The sequence below is a fragment of the Pteronotus mesoamericanus genome, unplaced genomic scaffold (assembly GCF_021234165.1).
Source record: "Pteronotus mesoamericanus isolate MK-2021 breed Mesoamerican mustached bat unplaced genomic scaffold, CSHL_Meso_final scaffold_31, whole genome shotgun sequence".
Classification (NCBI taxonomy): Eukaryota; Metazoa; Chordata; class Mammalia; order Chiroptera; family Mormoopidae; genus Pteronotus; species Pteronotus mesoamericanus.
The window spans coordinates 4653552-4671432 of record NW_026555312.1 but is presented as its reverse complement, the minus strand read 5'-3'; the positions used below and the strand labels follow the sequence as shown (position 1 = coordinate 4671432).

Genomic DNA, 17881 nt, shown 5'->3' with positions numbered 1-17881 from the left:
TGCCAGGAATTAGAGGGGAAGAAAGAGTGGGAAGGGACTGCTCATGGGTACGAAGTTTCTTTTTAGGATGATGAAAATACTCTGGAATTAGACTGTGATGATTATTGCACAACAATGTGAATACAGTAAACCCTTGAATAGTCTGGGTTTAAATAGAACTGTGTCATTCAAACCTCCATTGTTCAAGGGTCAACTGTATTCTAAAACCAATGAATGACAGACTCTAAAAGAGTGGATTTTATAATATGCTAGTATCTCAATTTTAGAAAAGGAGAATGGAATTGGGAGTGTGACAAATAACTCTTGAGATCTGATGTGAAGGGAGCAGAGTTAGGGTATTAGCTGGTAGAGTACTAGCTGGAAGGGAAGTCGGGTAAGGAGAGGGTTTTGTTTATTTTTTAGATGAGGGTATGAATACCATGTTTATATGCTAATGATAGGATCCAAAAGAAACTCGTTTTTTGAAAAGTGAAAACTGCTGAAGCAACATCTCTGAGTAGATGAAAAGGAATAGGATGAGATCTAGTAGACTAGAGGAAGTAATTTTAAAAGCACTGACAGTTCAGCCCTGGCTGGTATGGCTCTGTGGATTGAGTCCCACCTGCGAAACAAAGGGTTGATGATTCAATTACATGCCTGGGTTGCAGGCCAGGGCCCCAAGAGGAGGCACATGAGGCAACCTCACATTGATTTTCTCTCCTTCTCTGTCTCCCTTCCCCCCTCTAAAAATAAATAAAACCTTAAAAAAATAATTAAAGCACTGACAATTCATCAACAGTAACATGAAGAAAGACAAAGCATATGGTGCAGATGCAAGTGAGTAGCTGCAGGAGAAATTTGTGCAAGTTCTCTTCCAATTGCCTCGATTTTCTCAATGAAATAGAAAGCAAGGTAATGAAGTCAGAATGAAGATAAGAGCAGTTGAACGTTCAAGAAAGGGGAGGTCTAAAATATCCTCAAGTGGGAGAGCAAATGAAACTAGGGAAACAGAATATGATTGCAGTAATATGACCAACAGCACTAACTGCCTACTTGATTTTCATGGTCATGATTTAAAGAGAGACTGATTAGCATGTGTTTTTCTCCTGTTTTGTTCAACTATATGGATGCAGAAATGGGGCAAAGGGTTGCATTTAAGGTTTGGAGTTTTAATATGCAAATAAGACAAATTCAGAAGGGACAAAGAGAGGCTGTATGTAAAGGAAGTGATATAATAATAGGAGTAAGGTATAATAGTTGCCGAGTAAGGATGGAAATGAGAACATAAGAGGGCAAGGAACAATGAAAATGTGGTAAGATTAATTGCAGGTCCCAGTGGAGTTGATGAATTATTAGAATTGGAGTTTTAAGGGAGTAATAGAAAGATAGAGGATAGAAGTCAAGAGTGAGATACCTGGAATTGGATTGTGGTAGCTTAGTTATTGACAGACTTAATTTAGGATTTCACTTGGTATTGAGTGGCTGAGGTATAAGGGAAAAGATTACTAGAAGGTGGGAATTAAAGGAACTAGAACCACGGTAGTAAAAACACCATCTTTATGGCAAATGCAATTAGCAAAATTTTTGTTACAAGAGAAACTGACAATGGTCAGTTTCACTAACCATTGCCTGACCTGGGGGGGGTCTATACATGGCTGGCTAGTGGTATAGGCTTGTTAAGATAAGATTCAAACACAGGGGGGTTAGGAAAAAGGGAGGGGGAAAAAGGTCTGGAGACAGTAATAAAGTTTACAGGCATTTTGAAATGTACCTGGGAATTTGGTTTTATTGAGGTAGATGATAACCTCAATAACAACAGATCAGGAGGTGACTGCCATTGAAAAAAGTTACAGCTCCCAAGAGGAATGGGGCATATCACACAAGGCAGAGCCAAACGGGGAAGCATTATGGGGTGGGTCTAGAGGCAGAAGGAACAAGGGTAAAGTGTGGACAAAAGCCTTTATTGTGATTTGGTTGGAAGGAAACATGAGACAAGGTAAGCAGCTGAGCAGATTTAGTATCAGTTTGAGTAACTGTGTGTGTTGCGACGGGGGCGGCGGGGCGGGGCGGGGGGGGGCGGGTGCGGATTATGGGCTATAAAGGTGGTCTTTAGCTGTCTGGTACCTGACCATGGAATGATTAGGGCAGAGGAATTTGAGGTCTGCCCAGCAAGTATCCAGTCATGTAATATGAAAAATTGACACATTCATTAAAGATACATGATACAAGAAACATTGTACATAGGACAATGACGCCTCAGTCCCCTTCAAAGTAGGCACCTTGGGACCTCGCACAGTTCTCCAATCACCATCAGCTGCCACATGGTATTTTGCTGAATCTCATCAAATGTCTGAAATCTCTTCACTTTCAAGGGTGATTTTAGTTTTGGGGAAAGCCAGAAGTTGCACAACGCCAAATCTGGGATTTAGGGGGGGCTGAGTCACATGGGTGATTTAATGTTTTGCTAAAAAACTCTGCACAAGATGTGACGCATGAGTGAGGTTTTGTTGTGATGAAGCTGCCAATCACCAGTTGCCCATAGCTGTGGCCTTCTGAATCATCCGAATGGTTTCTGTGGGGGAATGTTCAAGCTTAATGCAAAATCTGATGCAGATTTGTTGCTCTACTTGCTTAGTCATTTGAATATGATGGCCACACAGTACACATGCTCACCCAACAGTGTCTACCACCCCTACTGACTAGTACAGTGAGGTCGTTATTGCTCACACACACACACATTCCAGTCCACTCTCCTTGGCAGCCAGGTTATATGTCAGGCAAACTGTTCTCATTGTATTAACAATGGCTGGACTTTTTCCGGACAGACCTCATAGTGCTTTCTGGAGTGTAAGAACCAGATAAAGGAGATGGGTGCCTGAGTGATTTCTGGATTGGCTGGTTTGCTTATCAAAGGCATGCTTACAGGACTTAGCTAACCCTGAGAGGAGCAGTCTCTCCTCCATCAGGATCAGTAGGACCCCAAATGTCAAAGCATCAAGAACACAGAAAATAAAAAAATACAGTTAAACATAATTAATACAACAGTGCACCTATCCCACCTACTTCCAGCCCTACTAGTATAAAGGACAGGGGAGAGAAAATACCTATCACCTGAGAAAGAGACAAGGGAAATGGGATTCTTTGTTTTGTGTTGCTCTATGTGTTCACCTGATTGATACTTTATCAACGCTTCTCCCAGTTATTGATATTAAACTGAAAATTCAGAGGTCTTTTTTTTCCTTCACACACACATGCACACATACATACACACACACATTCTCTCACACAACTATAGCAAGGGAAGTCTTACTGGGAAATCACTGATTTTTATGATCCTGAGTTGAATTTTAATCACAAGGTCATAAAGCAAGCACTACTTTCCACTGTCAATCATTTGATTCATATCTGAAGTTGGTGTATAAAAAACAACTTTTCAAAGACTGTATTTCCACTCTTAACTGAAGAATACATCAAAGGACTCTAAAATAAGTAGCGACACAATAGAATATTTCAAAATCTTTATTGGTTATTTAAAGAGAAAGAATGTACACTGAAGACACAAGGAGTGAATTTCACATAGTAAAAATTCAAAAATCTATTCTATCAGAATTTTTACTAAAAAATTTTAACCTATTATTTTACATTATGATGCTCTACTTATGCTTTCTATTAATATAGATGAGTTTTAAAGCAAAGTGCTAAAATAAAAGGGGGTACATCATAAACACTTTCTGTGTGCAAAAGAGTACATGAGGTACCACTGGGCATGTTCACATCGATGACATGATCTAATGTCAAGGAGCTTATATAACCACTGACATACATGACTGAACAAATACAAAACAGAATGTGATTAAGTGCTTAAAAGAGAGGACTGTGAAGTGCTATGAAGCACAAAGCCATTACTCTAAACTTCTGTTCTAAATACCTATTAAAAAAAAAAACACTACAAGAAATCATTAAACAAGAAAATGCTCTGCCAAAAGGCAGGTCTCTGCCTTGTTGTCAAGTCCAGCGCTTTCTTCACTCTACCATGCTGTTTCTCATTCAATTTTTGTTTCCATCAGTTTATTTATTTTAAATGTATTATTATTATTTTATTATTAAGGAATCCACTTATATGACAGTTGTGAAGTCCAGTCTGGGTTAACTGACGAGTTCTCGAGGTAACTATACTCCACTCTGGACTTTATGGTTATAGCCACTATCTTCTCTACCTCGACTGAAAGCCAGACTCAGGAAGCCTCAATCCCTGCCCTCCCATTTCTGTAAGATGCCAAAACCAACTATGTAGGAAGTTTTTTTCAGAGGAGAAGATGACTTTGTCTTCCCTAAAGACAAACCGTCTGCTTTATAAGGTAGATAGCAACCCAAACCACAAACAGGTTGGGACCTGCAAAGGCCTAAATTTCATGTCTTTTACTGATAGCAAATAAAAGATAACATTGATGCAATTTCTCCCTTTCTCTAATACATAAAAATTTAACCTTTCCCCAGTATCTTCTTATAAACATACACAAATGAGTAATTTCATAGGGCCAACTACTATGAATAACACTTATTAAAATGTATTTGGCACTTAGCGTGTGCCAGGTCACTGTGCTAAGTGTTTTATGAGCATCTCATTTAATCTCACAATAACACTTTGAGGTAGGTATTGTTATGTCTATTTTTTCCATTGAGAAAACTAATGATAAGTGATTAGTTCAAGTTCATGCAATTAGGAGTCGTGAACCTGGCTTGACTACAAACCTGCTCTTACAATGTCAACTATACTACCTACTAGAGGAAAAAGTATACATTTAAAATTGGTAAGCCTATGATCTATACTAGAAAATAACAATGTTTTTCAAAATTGCTCTTACAGTATCTGTTTAAATTATATATGTCATCCTGTTCTTACACAGGGGGGAAACCAAGTTTAAGCAATTTTCTATTTGTTTATAGGGGCTTCAAATAACAAACTCTGAAACAGGGAAAAATAGATCATTCAAGCATTAGATGGAACAAAAAATGAAAAAAAAAAACCCAAATCACACAAATATACTTAAATTTTAAAAGATTTTATTTTTATTTCTTTTTAGAGAGGGGGGAAGTAAGGGGGAGAGGGAGAGAAACAATGCACAAGATTGACTGCCTCGCACACACTCCCAACTGGGGACATGGCCCACAACCCAGGCATGTGCCCTGACCAGGAATCGAACCGGCGGCCTTTTGGTTTGCAGAATGATGCCTTACCCACTGAAACACACCAGTAAGGGCAAATATACTTAAAACTTAATCACCCAAAGAGAATTTTCTACACTAAAGTCAACATAATTTTCATTATAGGCAAGAAGTATGTCAGCAAATAGTTAAAAGACTAGCATCTAAAAAAACACCTAAGATCCAGGACATCAACACACAAAAATCCAACTAATTTCTCATAAAAGTTAAACTGATAACTGGCACTGGCATTCAGGACAGACATTCAGACCAATGGAATAGCACTGAGAGACCAGAAACAAACCCTAACATTTACATGTCAGCTTGGACTGCTATAATAAAATATCATAGACTAGTGGCGTATACAATGGAAATTTATTACTCACAATTCTGGAGGCTGGGAGTCCATAATCAGGGTGCCACAATGGTTCTGGTGAGAACTCTCTTCGTGGCTTGTAGTTGGCCTCCTTGCTGTGTCCTCACATGGCAGAGAGACAGAGCAAGCTCTCTGGTGTTTCTTCTTATAAGGGCACTATTCTCATCATGAGGGTTCCACCCTCATGACCTCATTTAAACCTAATTACCTTCCAAAGGCACAGTACAGTCTCTGAATATCATCACATTGCAGGTTATGACTTTAACATGCAAAGTCTGGAGTGAAATAATTCAGTACATAGCAATGGGTAACTGATTTTCAACACGGATACAGAAGCAATCCAATGGGGAAAGAACAGTCTCTTCAAAAATTGTGCTGGAACAACTAGATATCACACACAAAAGAATGAAGTTGGACCCCTTCCTTACACTATACAAACTAACTCAAAATGGATTATAATCCTAAATGTAAGAGCTAAAAGCATAAAACCAGAGACATGTTGCCTTCTCTAGGAACCTAAAGCTGTTGCTTCCTGGTGGTTTAGATTTCATACCCCAGAATCTGGTTCTTTTCTGGCTAGCATATGGCTCCATAAACCCTTTCTTAAAAAAAAAAAAAAAGGAAGGAAGGAAGGAAGGAAAGAGCAAGCATAAAACTATAACATTTTTAGAAGAAAATGTAAGAATAAATCTTTATGATCCTGGGTTGGGCAATGGTTTCTTATCTACTGTAAATACCAAAAGCACAAGTGACCAAAAAAATTAAATTAGGCTACATTAATATCTTAAACTTTTGTGCCGAAAATAATACCATCAAGAAAATGAAAAGACAGAGAAACATTTGCAAATCATAGGTCTGATAAGTCTATATATATATATAACTCATAAGAACTCCTAACTCAATAATAAATACAGTCCAATGGAAAACTAGACAAAGGATGTGAATAGACAGTTCTCCAAAGAATATAGGCAAATGGCAAATAAGTACAAGAAAATCAACCATCAGAGAAATACAAATGAAAACCATAGTAAGATACCACTTCATATTCACTAGGATGATTTTTTAATGATTATTATTTTTAAAACAGGCAGAAGAAATAACTAGTGTTATGAGGATGTAAAGAAACTAAAACCCTCATACACTGCTGGTTGGAATGTAAAATGGTATAGGCTCTTTAGAAAGAATCTGGCAGTTCCTCAAAAAGTTAAATATAGAGTTACTATATGACCCAGCATTTCCACTCTTAGGTACATTCCCAAGATAAAGGAAAACACAGGTTCACACAAAGTGCATATGAACATTCACAGCACCATGAGTCATATAGCCCAAAAGAAAGAACATAAATGTTCATTAACTGATGAATTAATAAACAAAATGTGGTATAATCATATAATGAAATATTATTTGGCAATTAAAAAATGAAGTACTGATACATGCAACAACATGGACAAACCTTGAAAACATAATGCTTAGTAAAAAGTCAGTCACAAAAGACCACAAATTGTATGATTCCATTTATGTGGTAAGTCCAGAATAGGCAAATCCATAGACACAGATGGTAGATTAATGTTGCCTAGGGCAGGGGTTTGAGGGAATGGAAAGTGACAGATAATGGGAAGAGGGTTTCTTTGTGGGGTATTGAAAATGCTCTAAAATTCAATTATGATCATGGATGCACAACTGCAGAAATCCTAAACCCAGTGAATTGTACACATTAAATGGGTGAATTATATTTATGTTACGTGAATTTTTCCTCAATAAAGATGTTTCTGAAGTGCCTTTCTAATTGCCAGATAGGATGCTGCCCAATTCATGAATTGCTTAATAAAGCCAATTAGATCTTCCCAAAAATAATAAAGATTTTTTAAAAAACTGGTAATCGACAAATTTGTAGTACTATACAATGGCATAATTACCAATATTGGCTCCAAAACTTAGTTCCACATTTACTTATGCGGGGGTTTCGGAACAAGCCACCCCAAGAGTTGCCTCAATTATATGTGGATTATTTTGAACTAAGGGCAATTTTAACTTCAGGCTCAAGAGAAACTTCTTTCTCTCCCTTTAGCTACCTAGAAGAACTTGAATTAGAGGCCTTGTCCATAATAAAAGATTATCAGCAATAAGCTTTTTGACCCACCTATATGGCAGTGCGAACTTCAATTTAATAAATATCTGCTCTTTTTTTCATCCTGTAATGACTCTTTGAGACCCCCAAGATGCATTGCCTCATCCTTAGCTCAGAATGTCTTATATTGCAATTCCCCTTCCTATCTCTGAACCTCTCAGGTATGTGGGGTCTCTGACTCTCTCACGTATGTTGGGTTCCCATGTGCATGAGATTAAATTTATTTTTCTCTTGCCAATCTGCTTTCTGTTGATTTGATTATTTGGCTGGGCAAAAGAACCAGGAGAGGTAAAGGGAAAAATCTTCCCCTTCCTCACATTTATTATCATTAATCACCCCTAAATCAAATATTACTAACCAGCCCTGGCAGGTGTGGCTCAGTGGATTAAGCGCCAGTCCGCGAACCAAAAGGTCTCTGGTTGTATTCCCAGTCGGGGCACATGCCTGGGTTGCAGGCCAGGTCCCCAGTAGGGGGTGCATGAGAGGCAACCACACATTGATGTTCCTCTCTCCTTTCCCCTCTCTAAAAAAGAAATAAAATCTTTAAAAAAAAAAAATCACTAACCAGTTTATACCTAGCCCTTCACACAGGGCCTTGTCCAAAACAAGGCACAAAAAATACCTACTGAGGAAGTGTACGTGAGGGATGGTAGAACAGAAAACCACTAAAATATTATTAGAATGATACTAACTTTGATATATTAGAGAAAGGGAATAAATTATGGGATGGCATTATTTAAGTTATTGAAATGAAATACAAATAAACACGTCAAGATTTACAAACCTAAAAAAAACTTAGTTAACATTTTTATGGTGCCTATTGTATACCAGGCATTTTACAATTCAGGAAAGTCCAGGCACACAGGGGTTAAGTTGAAGCACACAGCTACCAAGTGGTAGAGCAATGAACTAAAACCCAGGCGTTCTAGCTCTAGAGTTCTTAAACACTAAGTTATTTAAGATCTCTCTAAAGTATTTTAAATAATTTTTTTTTTTTAAAAAGATAATCTTGAGGAAGTACATTAGAAAGTACTTCCCTCCTGGATACACTTAGCAAAAACTAATGTCAAATAATTATACATTTGTGCAGATAACAGCAAAGCATTATAAAAGAATTCTACTCAATTAGAAATGGAAATTAATATAGTTTATTCCATTATTTAGCCAATGACAATTCTCTAAGTTCACCAAACACAAGTTCAATGCAAGTTGTATCTTCAAAAATTTTGACCACACACAAGCCATGAGAATGAAAAGTTATGATGTCATATTTTTATAAACATAATTTACTTATGGCTTTTCATATAAATAATATAGAAGTATAGCAATGGTTCTCAACATAGGTCAATTTTACATGCCCCCCCTTCCCCCGCCCCCATACAGAGGTCTTCTGGTAAGGTCTGGATTCATTTTGTCTGTCACAACGTGGAGGTGAAGGGCTCTAGGAAGCAGGGAGGGGAAGTGCTGCTGGTGTCTGGTAGCTAGAGGCCAGGGTTGCTGCTAAACATTCTAAAATGCACAGCACAGCCCTCACAACAAAGAATTATCTAACCCACAATGTCAACAGTGCTACTGTTGAGAAACTCTGGCGTAGAGTAATTCATTCGAATTTACAGAAAGCACTCTATTCACTCTTTCTCTCTCAGGATCAGTCTCAAGTTAGTACTCAGCTTCTCCCAATACTAAGTCTCTAATACTTAGTCTCTACTAATACTAATTTAAGATAATTTGGCATTTAAATCAAAGGATTTTTCTTTGAAGTTTATAAAACAGATATAAAAATATATGAAATGAAAACATATACATTTTTTAAAAATAATTACATAATAGACTTAAATATAAAAAAGATAAAGCACTTACTGTAAAAATGTTCTAAATTCTGAAGCTTCAAAGTTCTCCACAGCAATAGGTTCATAATTTGTTAAATTATTTGATGTTTGTCCAATACTATGAAAATAGAAGTTAGGAACCCTTGCTAAAAGGACAGCTCTGTGTGCTTTGATTAAAGTACAACCTATAGAAAAAGTAACATCTGTATGGATTTCTTCCCTCAGAAGCCTGTCAGGAATAAAAAGGAACCAGAGTTTAATTAGTGATACTCATAAATATATAATATACTAATTTTTATAAAATAAGTTTTAAAAATAAACTAAAATACAGAGATAACATAAAATAAATGTTAATATAAAAATGAGTTTGTTCTCAGTTCATTCCAAAGAACACTATTTAATATTGGCTTAGAATCTAATTTTCTAAAAGTTATACATGAAAACAAAAGTAATTTCACTTGAAGAGTAAGACTACTTTTTTAAAAAATCTTTTTTTATTTCATCTCATAATTAAACTTTTCTTCTGCTATTTTATGTTGATTTTCTATTTTAGGTTTATTTTAGGGAAAAAGAATACAAAATAGTAATATAGCTGACTACTGTGAGAATCAGTTTTTTTATATCTTACTAAAATTGAAGCAAAAAAAGTAAACAGTCAACACCACTAGCAAACCAGATATAACAATAGACAATACAGACTAGAAACTGGTACACTTTGTTCTAACTATTGCTAAATACCAAGTTCGAAATGTAGGCTGGGTATCAAGAATGCAACATTTAAGCACTTTTCCATCCCCCTCACCCCCCGCCTCCCTGACCCCAAACACAACTAACCATGTTCTAATCTATTACTAAAATGATTTGAAATCCATTCAAATCCCTTTACTAATGTGCAGACATGGAACACATGCCTACTGATTACATATATAATAAAGTGATGAAAGAACAGAAATCATCATAATAGAAATCATCATAATATAATCTTCTGTCTCTGTGGTTAACTATATAGTTTTACTCTCTATATTAAATACTTCATATTACATAGCATTATCATCAGCAAGGTATGTATTCTCAGAGGACTTGTATATTGCGGGATATAACTGGCAATCACATCAGTTCACTCTAGGAAGTACAAGTAATGGATAATGATATCCATTACATGAAAGCTTAAAATGTTGCCACTGACACACTCCCCTAAGACCAAGTTAATGGCTCCTTCCTCTGATCTCATCACACTCATTACATACCTCTATTACAGTACTTCTGTCAGTGCACCACCATTTTTATGTGTCTTTCTCCCTACTAAACAATGAACTCACCAAAGACAAAAATTGTGTATCTTTAGTATATAATGAGAGCTCAATATCTACTTGTTAAATTTTGTATTTTTATCCTAAATGAAACAAACGCATCAGAGCTTTTAGAATCTTGGAAACAATGAGCAAACATGCATTTTAGTCAGTATTTCCATCAATAAATTATTTTCATAACTGATTTTTAAAGTTATGCAAAAATGTACTGGTCTTTCAAACATTAATAAAAGCTCAAATGGACAAAGTAATTTGTGTTCCCAGGCTGTCACTCAATCCACTGAGCCACATGAGTCAGTGCTTTGACCAAGTAATTTTTTTCTCCTTCCCACCCACCTTCCCATCTCCCACTTCTTCCCAAATGAATTAGGAAACATTGCAGCTGGTGTGCCTTGCTCCTAACAGACGCTCACAAGTATTTGCTTAAAAAAAAAAAAAAAAAAAAAAAAAAAAAAGGTTACTGTGTTTAAAAAAATTGTTACTGTGAAAATATAGTGCCTTTTTTGGTTAGGTTTTTAAATAAACCACTTGTATCAGTTACAAGTAACAGTATCTGATTCAGACCTCTTAAATATTAAGGGAAGTGTATTGGCTCATCTAAGGAAGGATAGGTTGGAGCAAAGGCTTAACAATGTCAAGGCCAACTTTTTTCTATAGCATTTCTCTGCCAACAACCACTATATGAACCTATCTAAAGCTTTAGACTGCCAATTAAACCTAGTTATCACTAAAAATTTATTGACCAAGTACTTTGTACTAGGCACTGGGGACATAAAGATGCTTATAACATAGTATCAGCCCTCAAGAGAGTATACAGAATAAAGGTAGGGAGGCCAGGCCTGAAAATTAAAGATTTTCAGTAGCACAAATGAGTATATTTTCTCATTTATTTTTAATTTAATTAAATACTGAAGGTATATTCAGTAGCACAAATGAGTAAATTTTTTTTCAGAGACAGACATAAGATCTTATAGAGGACAAGAAAACCAAATGGGATTTTAAAGATTGAGTAAGAGTTAGTCAGGGAAGCAAAGCAAGGTAGAAAGGAGTTCCAGACTCCATATTTGTTACAAAGGTATATGTGGGTGTGGAGCTACAAATTGGTCAGCATAGAGTACTCAGGAGATGAAAAGTGGAAGATGAAGTTGTAGGGATAAAGATAAAAAAGAGGCAAAGAGTTAAACTCTATCTTGCAATAGAGTAGGAATCACCAAATGGTTTGAAACACAAATTTAATTTTCAAAGTCTATCACCTGTTAGTTGCGTAGAAGAATTAGGAGAAAATGAGAATGAAAATGAGAAAACTACCATAATAGCACAGATGGATGATGGCTTGAGGCAGGAGGTGAGTGGTGACAAGGAATAGGGATGGAATTAAAATACATTTAGGCAATAAAACTGGCAGTAGTTGGTGACTGGATGTAGAAGGTGAAGAGAAAGGAATAACCTAGGTCGCTCCAATATTTGGTTTGGACAGTTGGGTGCTGGTGATGCCACCAACCTTTAATCTGTATCTGCTCTTTCAATTTCCCTCCTAAACTCCAGGCACATTTCCAATTGTCTCGTTGATGTGGCTTCCTAAACATTCACCATGCTCCTCCCTTTCAAATGGTGTCAGATTTGGCACATCCTTCTATGCTTTCCTTTCCTTGTCCCTCGACATGTAATTGGTCACCAAGCTCATCAACTGCACATATGAATCCCTTTCACTTTTTCCATTTCCGTCGCCATTATGTATCTCTTAATTACTACAAAATCTCCTAGCTGGTTTTCTTGTTTACAGTTTCTCTTTCCTCAATTCAAGACCTAAGTATGTTGATCCTCTATTTAAAAAAAAAAAAAGAAAAGAAAAAACTAATGGGTACACCTGAAACTAATATAAAATAATACCAACAAAAAACCCCAAACCCCAAACTCACCAATGGCTTTTCACTGCCTCTAGAATACATTCCAAACTCTCCACTGAAAAAGTCTCCATGATTTATGGCTAGTTTACCCTTTTACCCTCATCTACTGTCACTTTGATTGCCTACCATACCCACAATCCCCTACCAAATTCACCTATTATTTATATATGACCCTCATTCGTACCACATGACCCTGATGCTCTTAACCACATATGAATGGGCAATAGACTGAGCCATGGTTAGCCATTAGCCAACGTGGAGTTAACAAGTAAACTGTGGCAGAAATGTTCTACAGTAAATAGTGACCAACTATTTGATCGCACTCAAAGAGAGTTGCAAAACTAATGCAAGATACAGTAAAAAAAAGAAATGTGTAGGGAGAGAAGCAAAAATGAAGGAACAAAGTTACTAGAAGATCAGTTTATGTAACTATTGTAGAGAAGGCAGACTGGGATCAGATTCTGGTCGTGTGCAGGTCACTTTCATGTCTCTGGAGACAGATTGCTAACATTCTTATTCTGACTCCACCACTTCTTCTCTACTGCTGCTTCCTTATATGTTAAATGGGAATAACAACAACACTTACCTCAGAGGGGAGTAAATAAACAATTACATGTCAGCTCAGGGTCTAGCTAATGTAGGATGGCAGTAAGTATTAGGTATTTTTTTCTACAATTGCCCTGAATAAAGGTCCATTTCTCAATGGGGTCTTACTGTACAGTTGCTGTCATATCCCCAGCTACTTTCCAATTCTACATCAGACCTGGCTTCTTAATTTTGAAACTGTTTTTCTGTTTTTCTTTACTGCTCCATATATCCTATTACCTCAGGTAACCCAGAGGTATCTCTGTTCCTTGCTGTTTGGAAGAAATCCAATACGACTTGCTTTCCCAAGCTATATCAGGCTATTTCCAATTTCTGTGCCTTTGTAAGGGCCATTCCCCTTTTTTAAATACCCTCTGCCTTCTCCCTTCCTAATCTCTACCTAATCAATTTTAATCAACCCCAAGAGATAATTTGAATGTCACCCAATAAAGCCTACCACAACCCACCTGGGTCCCAACAACACTTGTTTGGTTACTACTACTTCTCTCACTAGAGTGTAAGCACAAATACCAAGGCCATGTCTTACTAATCTTTGATATCATCAGGACCTCATTCATAGCTAGGTATATGGTAGGTACTGGCTATTTCATTAATATTTGTAAAATAAAATGATATTACTGTGCTTAAAGAATATTTGCATTTAAAGTGGCTGGGAGAGCATATATATATATATATATATATTTTTTTTTTTTTGCAGTTAAAAATGCTACACCTATTTTTCTTTACTTGTAGTAATAACTTGGGAGTTCAGGGTCCTTATCCTTAATTGCTGCTGGGATGAGGGTAAATTGTCCACCTGATATACTTTTAACTTCATTTTCTTTATATAAATTAGATGTGTTATCTTCCTTAAATCCATGACACTTCGTGCTCACAATACAGCCAGAAGGATAAAGCCACTGAAGAGGGGCACTTCATCTTCAGAGACTAACCCTAGAAACAGAACAACTTGTCTCCTTTTTTCTTTCTTTTACATTTATCCACCACTGGTGGAGACAAAGGGGCCTCTCTGGTAGACAGGCCCAAATTAAAAGGAGATATTTTTACCTTACTAAGTTCATTTTATAGCTGCTGGAACATTTGAAGTGTGAGCAACAGAAAGCGTTTTTTAAAAAATGTAGAAAGCTGCACAACTGTTAGTTATTAGTAGTAACTATGTTTACTCTAGTTCAGTAGTTCTTAAAATGTGATCCCGGCTAGCAATCTCAGCTTCACTGGGGACCTTGTCAGAAATGCAAAAATTTCAGGCCCCATCCCAGACCAACCTCCAGGTGATTTGGATGCACACTCAAGTTCAAGAATCAATGTTTCGGTAGAAATGGAAACTGTAGGAAACACTTCTAAGCTTCATTTTCTTTATAAACTGAGATGACTTTAGATGGATTCACCATAGCCTGGGGTAAACTTTACAACAATCCACCATCTGCTTGGATCTTCACTGGAGCTGGAGTTGCCTGGAGCTATAGAGTGTCTAGGTAGAGAAGGGAAGCCACATTGCAATTGGGAGGTGTTTCTATATAAGCATTTGTGGTAAATTATTTAAAGAAAGCACGGAAGAGACATCTAAAGCTCCAGTAATTAGTCTATCTTTCCTCACTTCAAATAAATATTCATTTTTTTCTGCCTAATCTTATTTTTCTTAAAATTGCTTAAGCTTATAAAAACTTGAGTACGTTTCAGCACCACGAACCCTGGAGGCACCCCGACCTTAGCGGTAAGTCTTCGAAGACCTAAGCCGTGTTAGTGTAGTTTGGCATACACTGGTGCTGCCCATAAATAACTATGATATTGATTTTGGTTTTCTTTTTGAACCTGGTACGTGGTCTCCAAGGCAGTCGGGGTTGGTTGTTTAGGGAGCCCGAACCCGTTTCGCACGGAGGAGACTGGTGAACCTCCCGCAGCGCCCTGAGGTAAGGAGAACTCGGTGGAGAGGAATTAGACCGAGAAGGAGCCACGGCTTCTGCGGCGGAGCTGGGCGCCTTAGGAACTGAAGCAGCCGGAGTTCCCGCCTACTCCTACCTGAGCAGGTCCTGGCTGAGCTGCTCCGACACCAACGCCTTCAGCCGGCGCCGCTCACACGGCCCTTTCCTTTGCAACCCCTTACTGCAATCTCCAGGGGACCCCAAAAGTACCATCGTGGCTGCGCTCCCCTCCCCACAGCGGGCCATGTGCCACAAAAGCACGGAGACGCCCTGCAGGTTCCGTACAGTCTCACTCCGAGCCTTAGAAAAAAAATGGGCGTCTCTGAGCGAACGCTCGGCCCCTACCGGAATCCGCCCCCTAAGGGAAAAGGTTTGACGCTTCTCGTCAGTTTGTAGACGGCCCTTCACAGCGGCCGAATTGCAGTCCGGGAAAACCTAAAAGGCCGGGGCCGCGCCGACACGTGACCCGGGCCGGCTCTGCGCCGGCGTAGTAGCTCTGTTTACCTCCGCCGGTCAGTACCCCGCCCCTCAGTGCGTCCGGGGCGAGCGGTCTCTGCGGTACTGAGCAATTCCCTTGTGTTTCCTGTTCCCGTTCTCTTCTTTGCTTTCTGGTTGGTGCTAAGCATCCATTTTAATAGGTGTGTTAATGAGACTCGCCTTTCTACACTATGTGCGATGTCAATGCCTATATTCCCCAGAAGAGAAGAGTTCACAGCGCCTTTCCAGCCGCCAGTGGCACTCCCTCAGTTAATGCTTTTGAGAAAGAAAAACGTGGGGGTTGGGGGAGGACAAAATCAGCAGAAATAAGAACATTCCCGAGTCCCCTGCAAAGACTGTATAAGCGTCTGAAGTGGCACAAGTAACTGCCCTGCGCCTTTCCGTGTTCACAAGACCTTTCCAGCGGCGAGTAGGGAAGTGAGAGGATTGGTGAATTACAGAACTTTGAATATTTTGGCCTGAATAGCTGGAGTGGAATCATTTAAAGGGTAGCTTGGTTTTTTCTTTAAAAAAAAAAAAATTAATACTTCATCCAAAGGAAGAAAGCTCATTCACTCTGCTTCATTAGAAGCCCTCTACAAGGTAACGAATGAAATACTAATTGCCTGGAAAAGATATGGGTCTTGTACCATGATTTGGCCAAGAAGTAGCCATGTCTCCAAAGAATGCTCCTCTCAATTACTCATACACCTTAATTAAAAGGTTAACTGGATAATTGATTATTAATTATTTGTGTAGAGAAGAATGTCAGAGGTAATGTAATAGTTAATATTTATCAACTATTCACAGACCCTCACCCTATACCCTTCGGCACTCTTATGTTCTTATGTTTACGAGTCTCTCTTGTTTACTAGTCTCCTCTCGGACCCATGTAAACCGGTGTGTTCCTGCCATTTGTTTCCTTCAAAGCATCATTTATTCTCTGCAAACATTAACATACTGATGTAATGAGATAACCCATGCATTCCTATTACCTGGCCCCACTGATAGCCCTTTCAATAAAAGCTTTTGAACGAAGGGACTCTAGACCTTTCCCACTAAAGGGATGTACCATGTCCCCTCTCCTGGCAAACAGAGAAGTGTTTGTGACAACTCGTTTTTATTCCCCCCATCGGTGACACCCCTGGGAGGGGTTCTGCGGGATTCAGAGTCCATGGTCCCAACTCAGCTGTGCCCGGACAGTAACCGTCAGATCCTGGAGTGCTGCGCTTCCCATGAGGCTCTCTGTCCCCCATGGCAGTTGTTGCCGCTACTGGGGATGAGCAGCAACCCTCCACGCTCCCCCAACACGCCACAAGGCAATTCACAATAACTTCCACATCTAGATAAGTTGCTCCCTGTCCTGGTTTAGAAATGGCTTCTAGGAATGCTTTGCTGATTCATCCTACACGATGACATGAAGTGATAGACCTCAAGGCCACATCATTACGTGAAAATGTCTTATAGCAAAGGGTGCTGGAAATATATGGGTAGTGAAGGGTGTATACAACAATAAGTAGAGCCTTCAGTTCTCATTGGTGCCTAGTCGAAAGGAATGTTCTCAGTAAGGCAGAACATGGAATTTTTCCCTTTCTTTGAGAATCATATAAAGTAGAATTTGTCAAAATTTCTGTATTTATAACCTGTGTTTGTGATATTAGCTTTCCAGAAATTGTAGTCAGTTGTAATTTCTTTTCTCATTCTAAATACTCACTTTCATACCTAAGAAAATAATAATAAAGGGCAGCCATACCATATACAATTGTTTCAGTGGTATTCCCAATAGTATATCCTCCTCTTGTTTATTTTTATTTGGTCTTGTAAAATAACATTTGGGCCACTTTGAGAAACAGGAAAGAGGCATTTATCCAGCAAATATTTTTTAGAGAAAATTAAAAAAGATAATTTAATATATTTATTTATTGCCAGTGGAGTTTTAAAATATTTTCTCTGCAAAAAGGAAGGAGAAGTGATGGGCTATAATGTTCCTCTGGCCATACTTGAGCAAACTAAAAGCACTTTATTTTACTTACTTTAAGCAAAATAAAGGCACTAAAATGATGGTGAATGAAGAAAGATTATGACTAGATCTCTTATTCTGCCATTAAGTTACGTTGAAACAAGTATATTGACCCAGGAAAG

General features: G+C 38.1%; 1 protein-coding gene across 1 annotated transcript in view; it reads right to left on the bottom strand.

Moving 5' to 3' along the window:
• BTBD8 (BTB domain containing 8) overlaps positions 1–15618 on the bottom strand; it is a 96258-nt gene extending 80640 nt beyond the window's left edge. The window contains exons 1-2 of the mRNA XM_054592128.1: positions 15360–15618; positions 9549–9746 (exon numbers count right to left, since the gene is read on the bottom strand). Of these exons, the coding sequence (XP_054448103.1) occupies positions 9549–9746; positions 15360–15508 (347 nt within the window). The 5' untranslated portion in view covers positions 15509–15618. The remainder of the gene's footprint in view (positions 1–9548; positions 9747–15359) is intronic.
• Positions 15619–17881: the final 2263 nt, after the last annotated feature.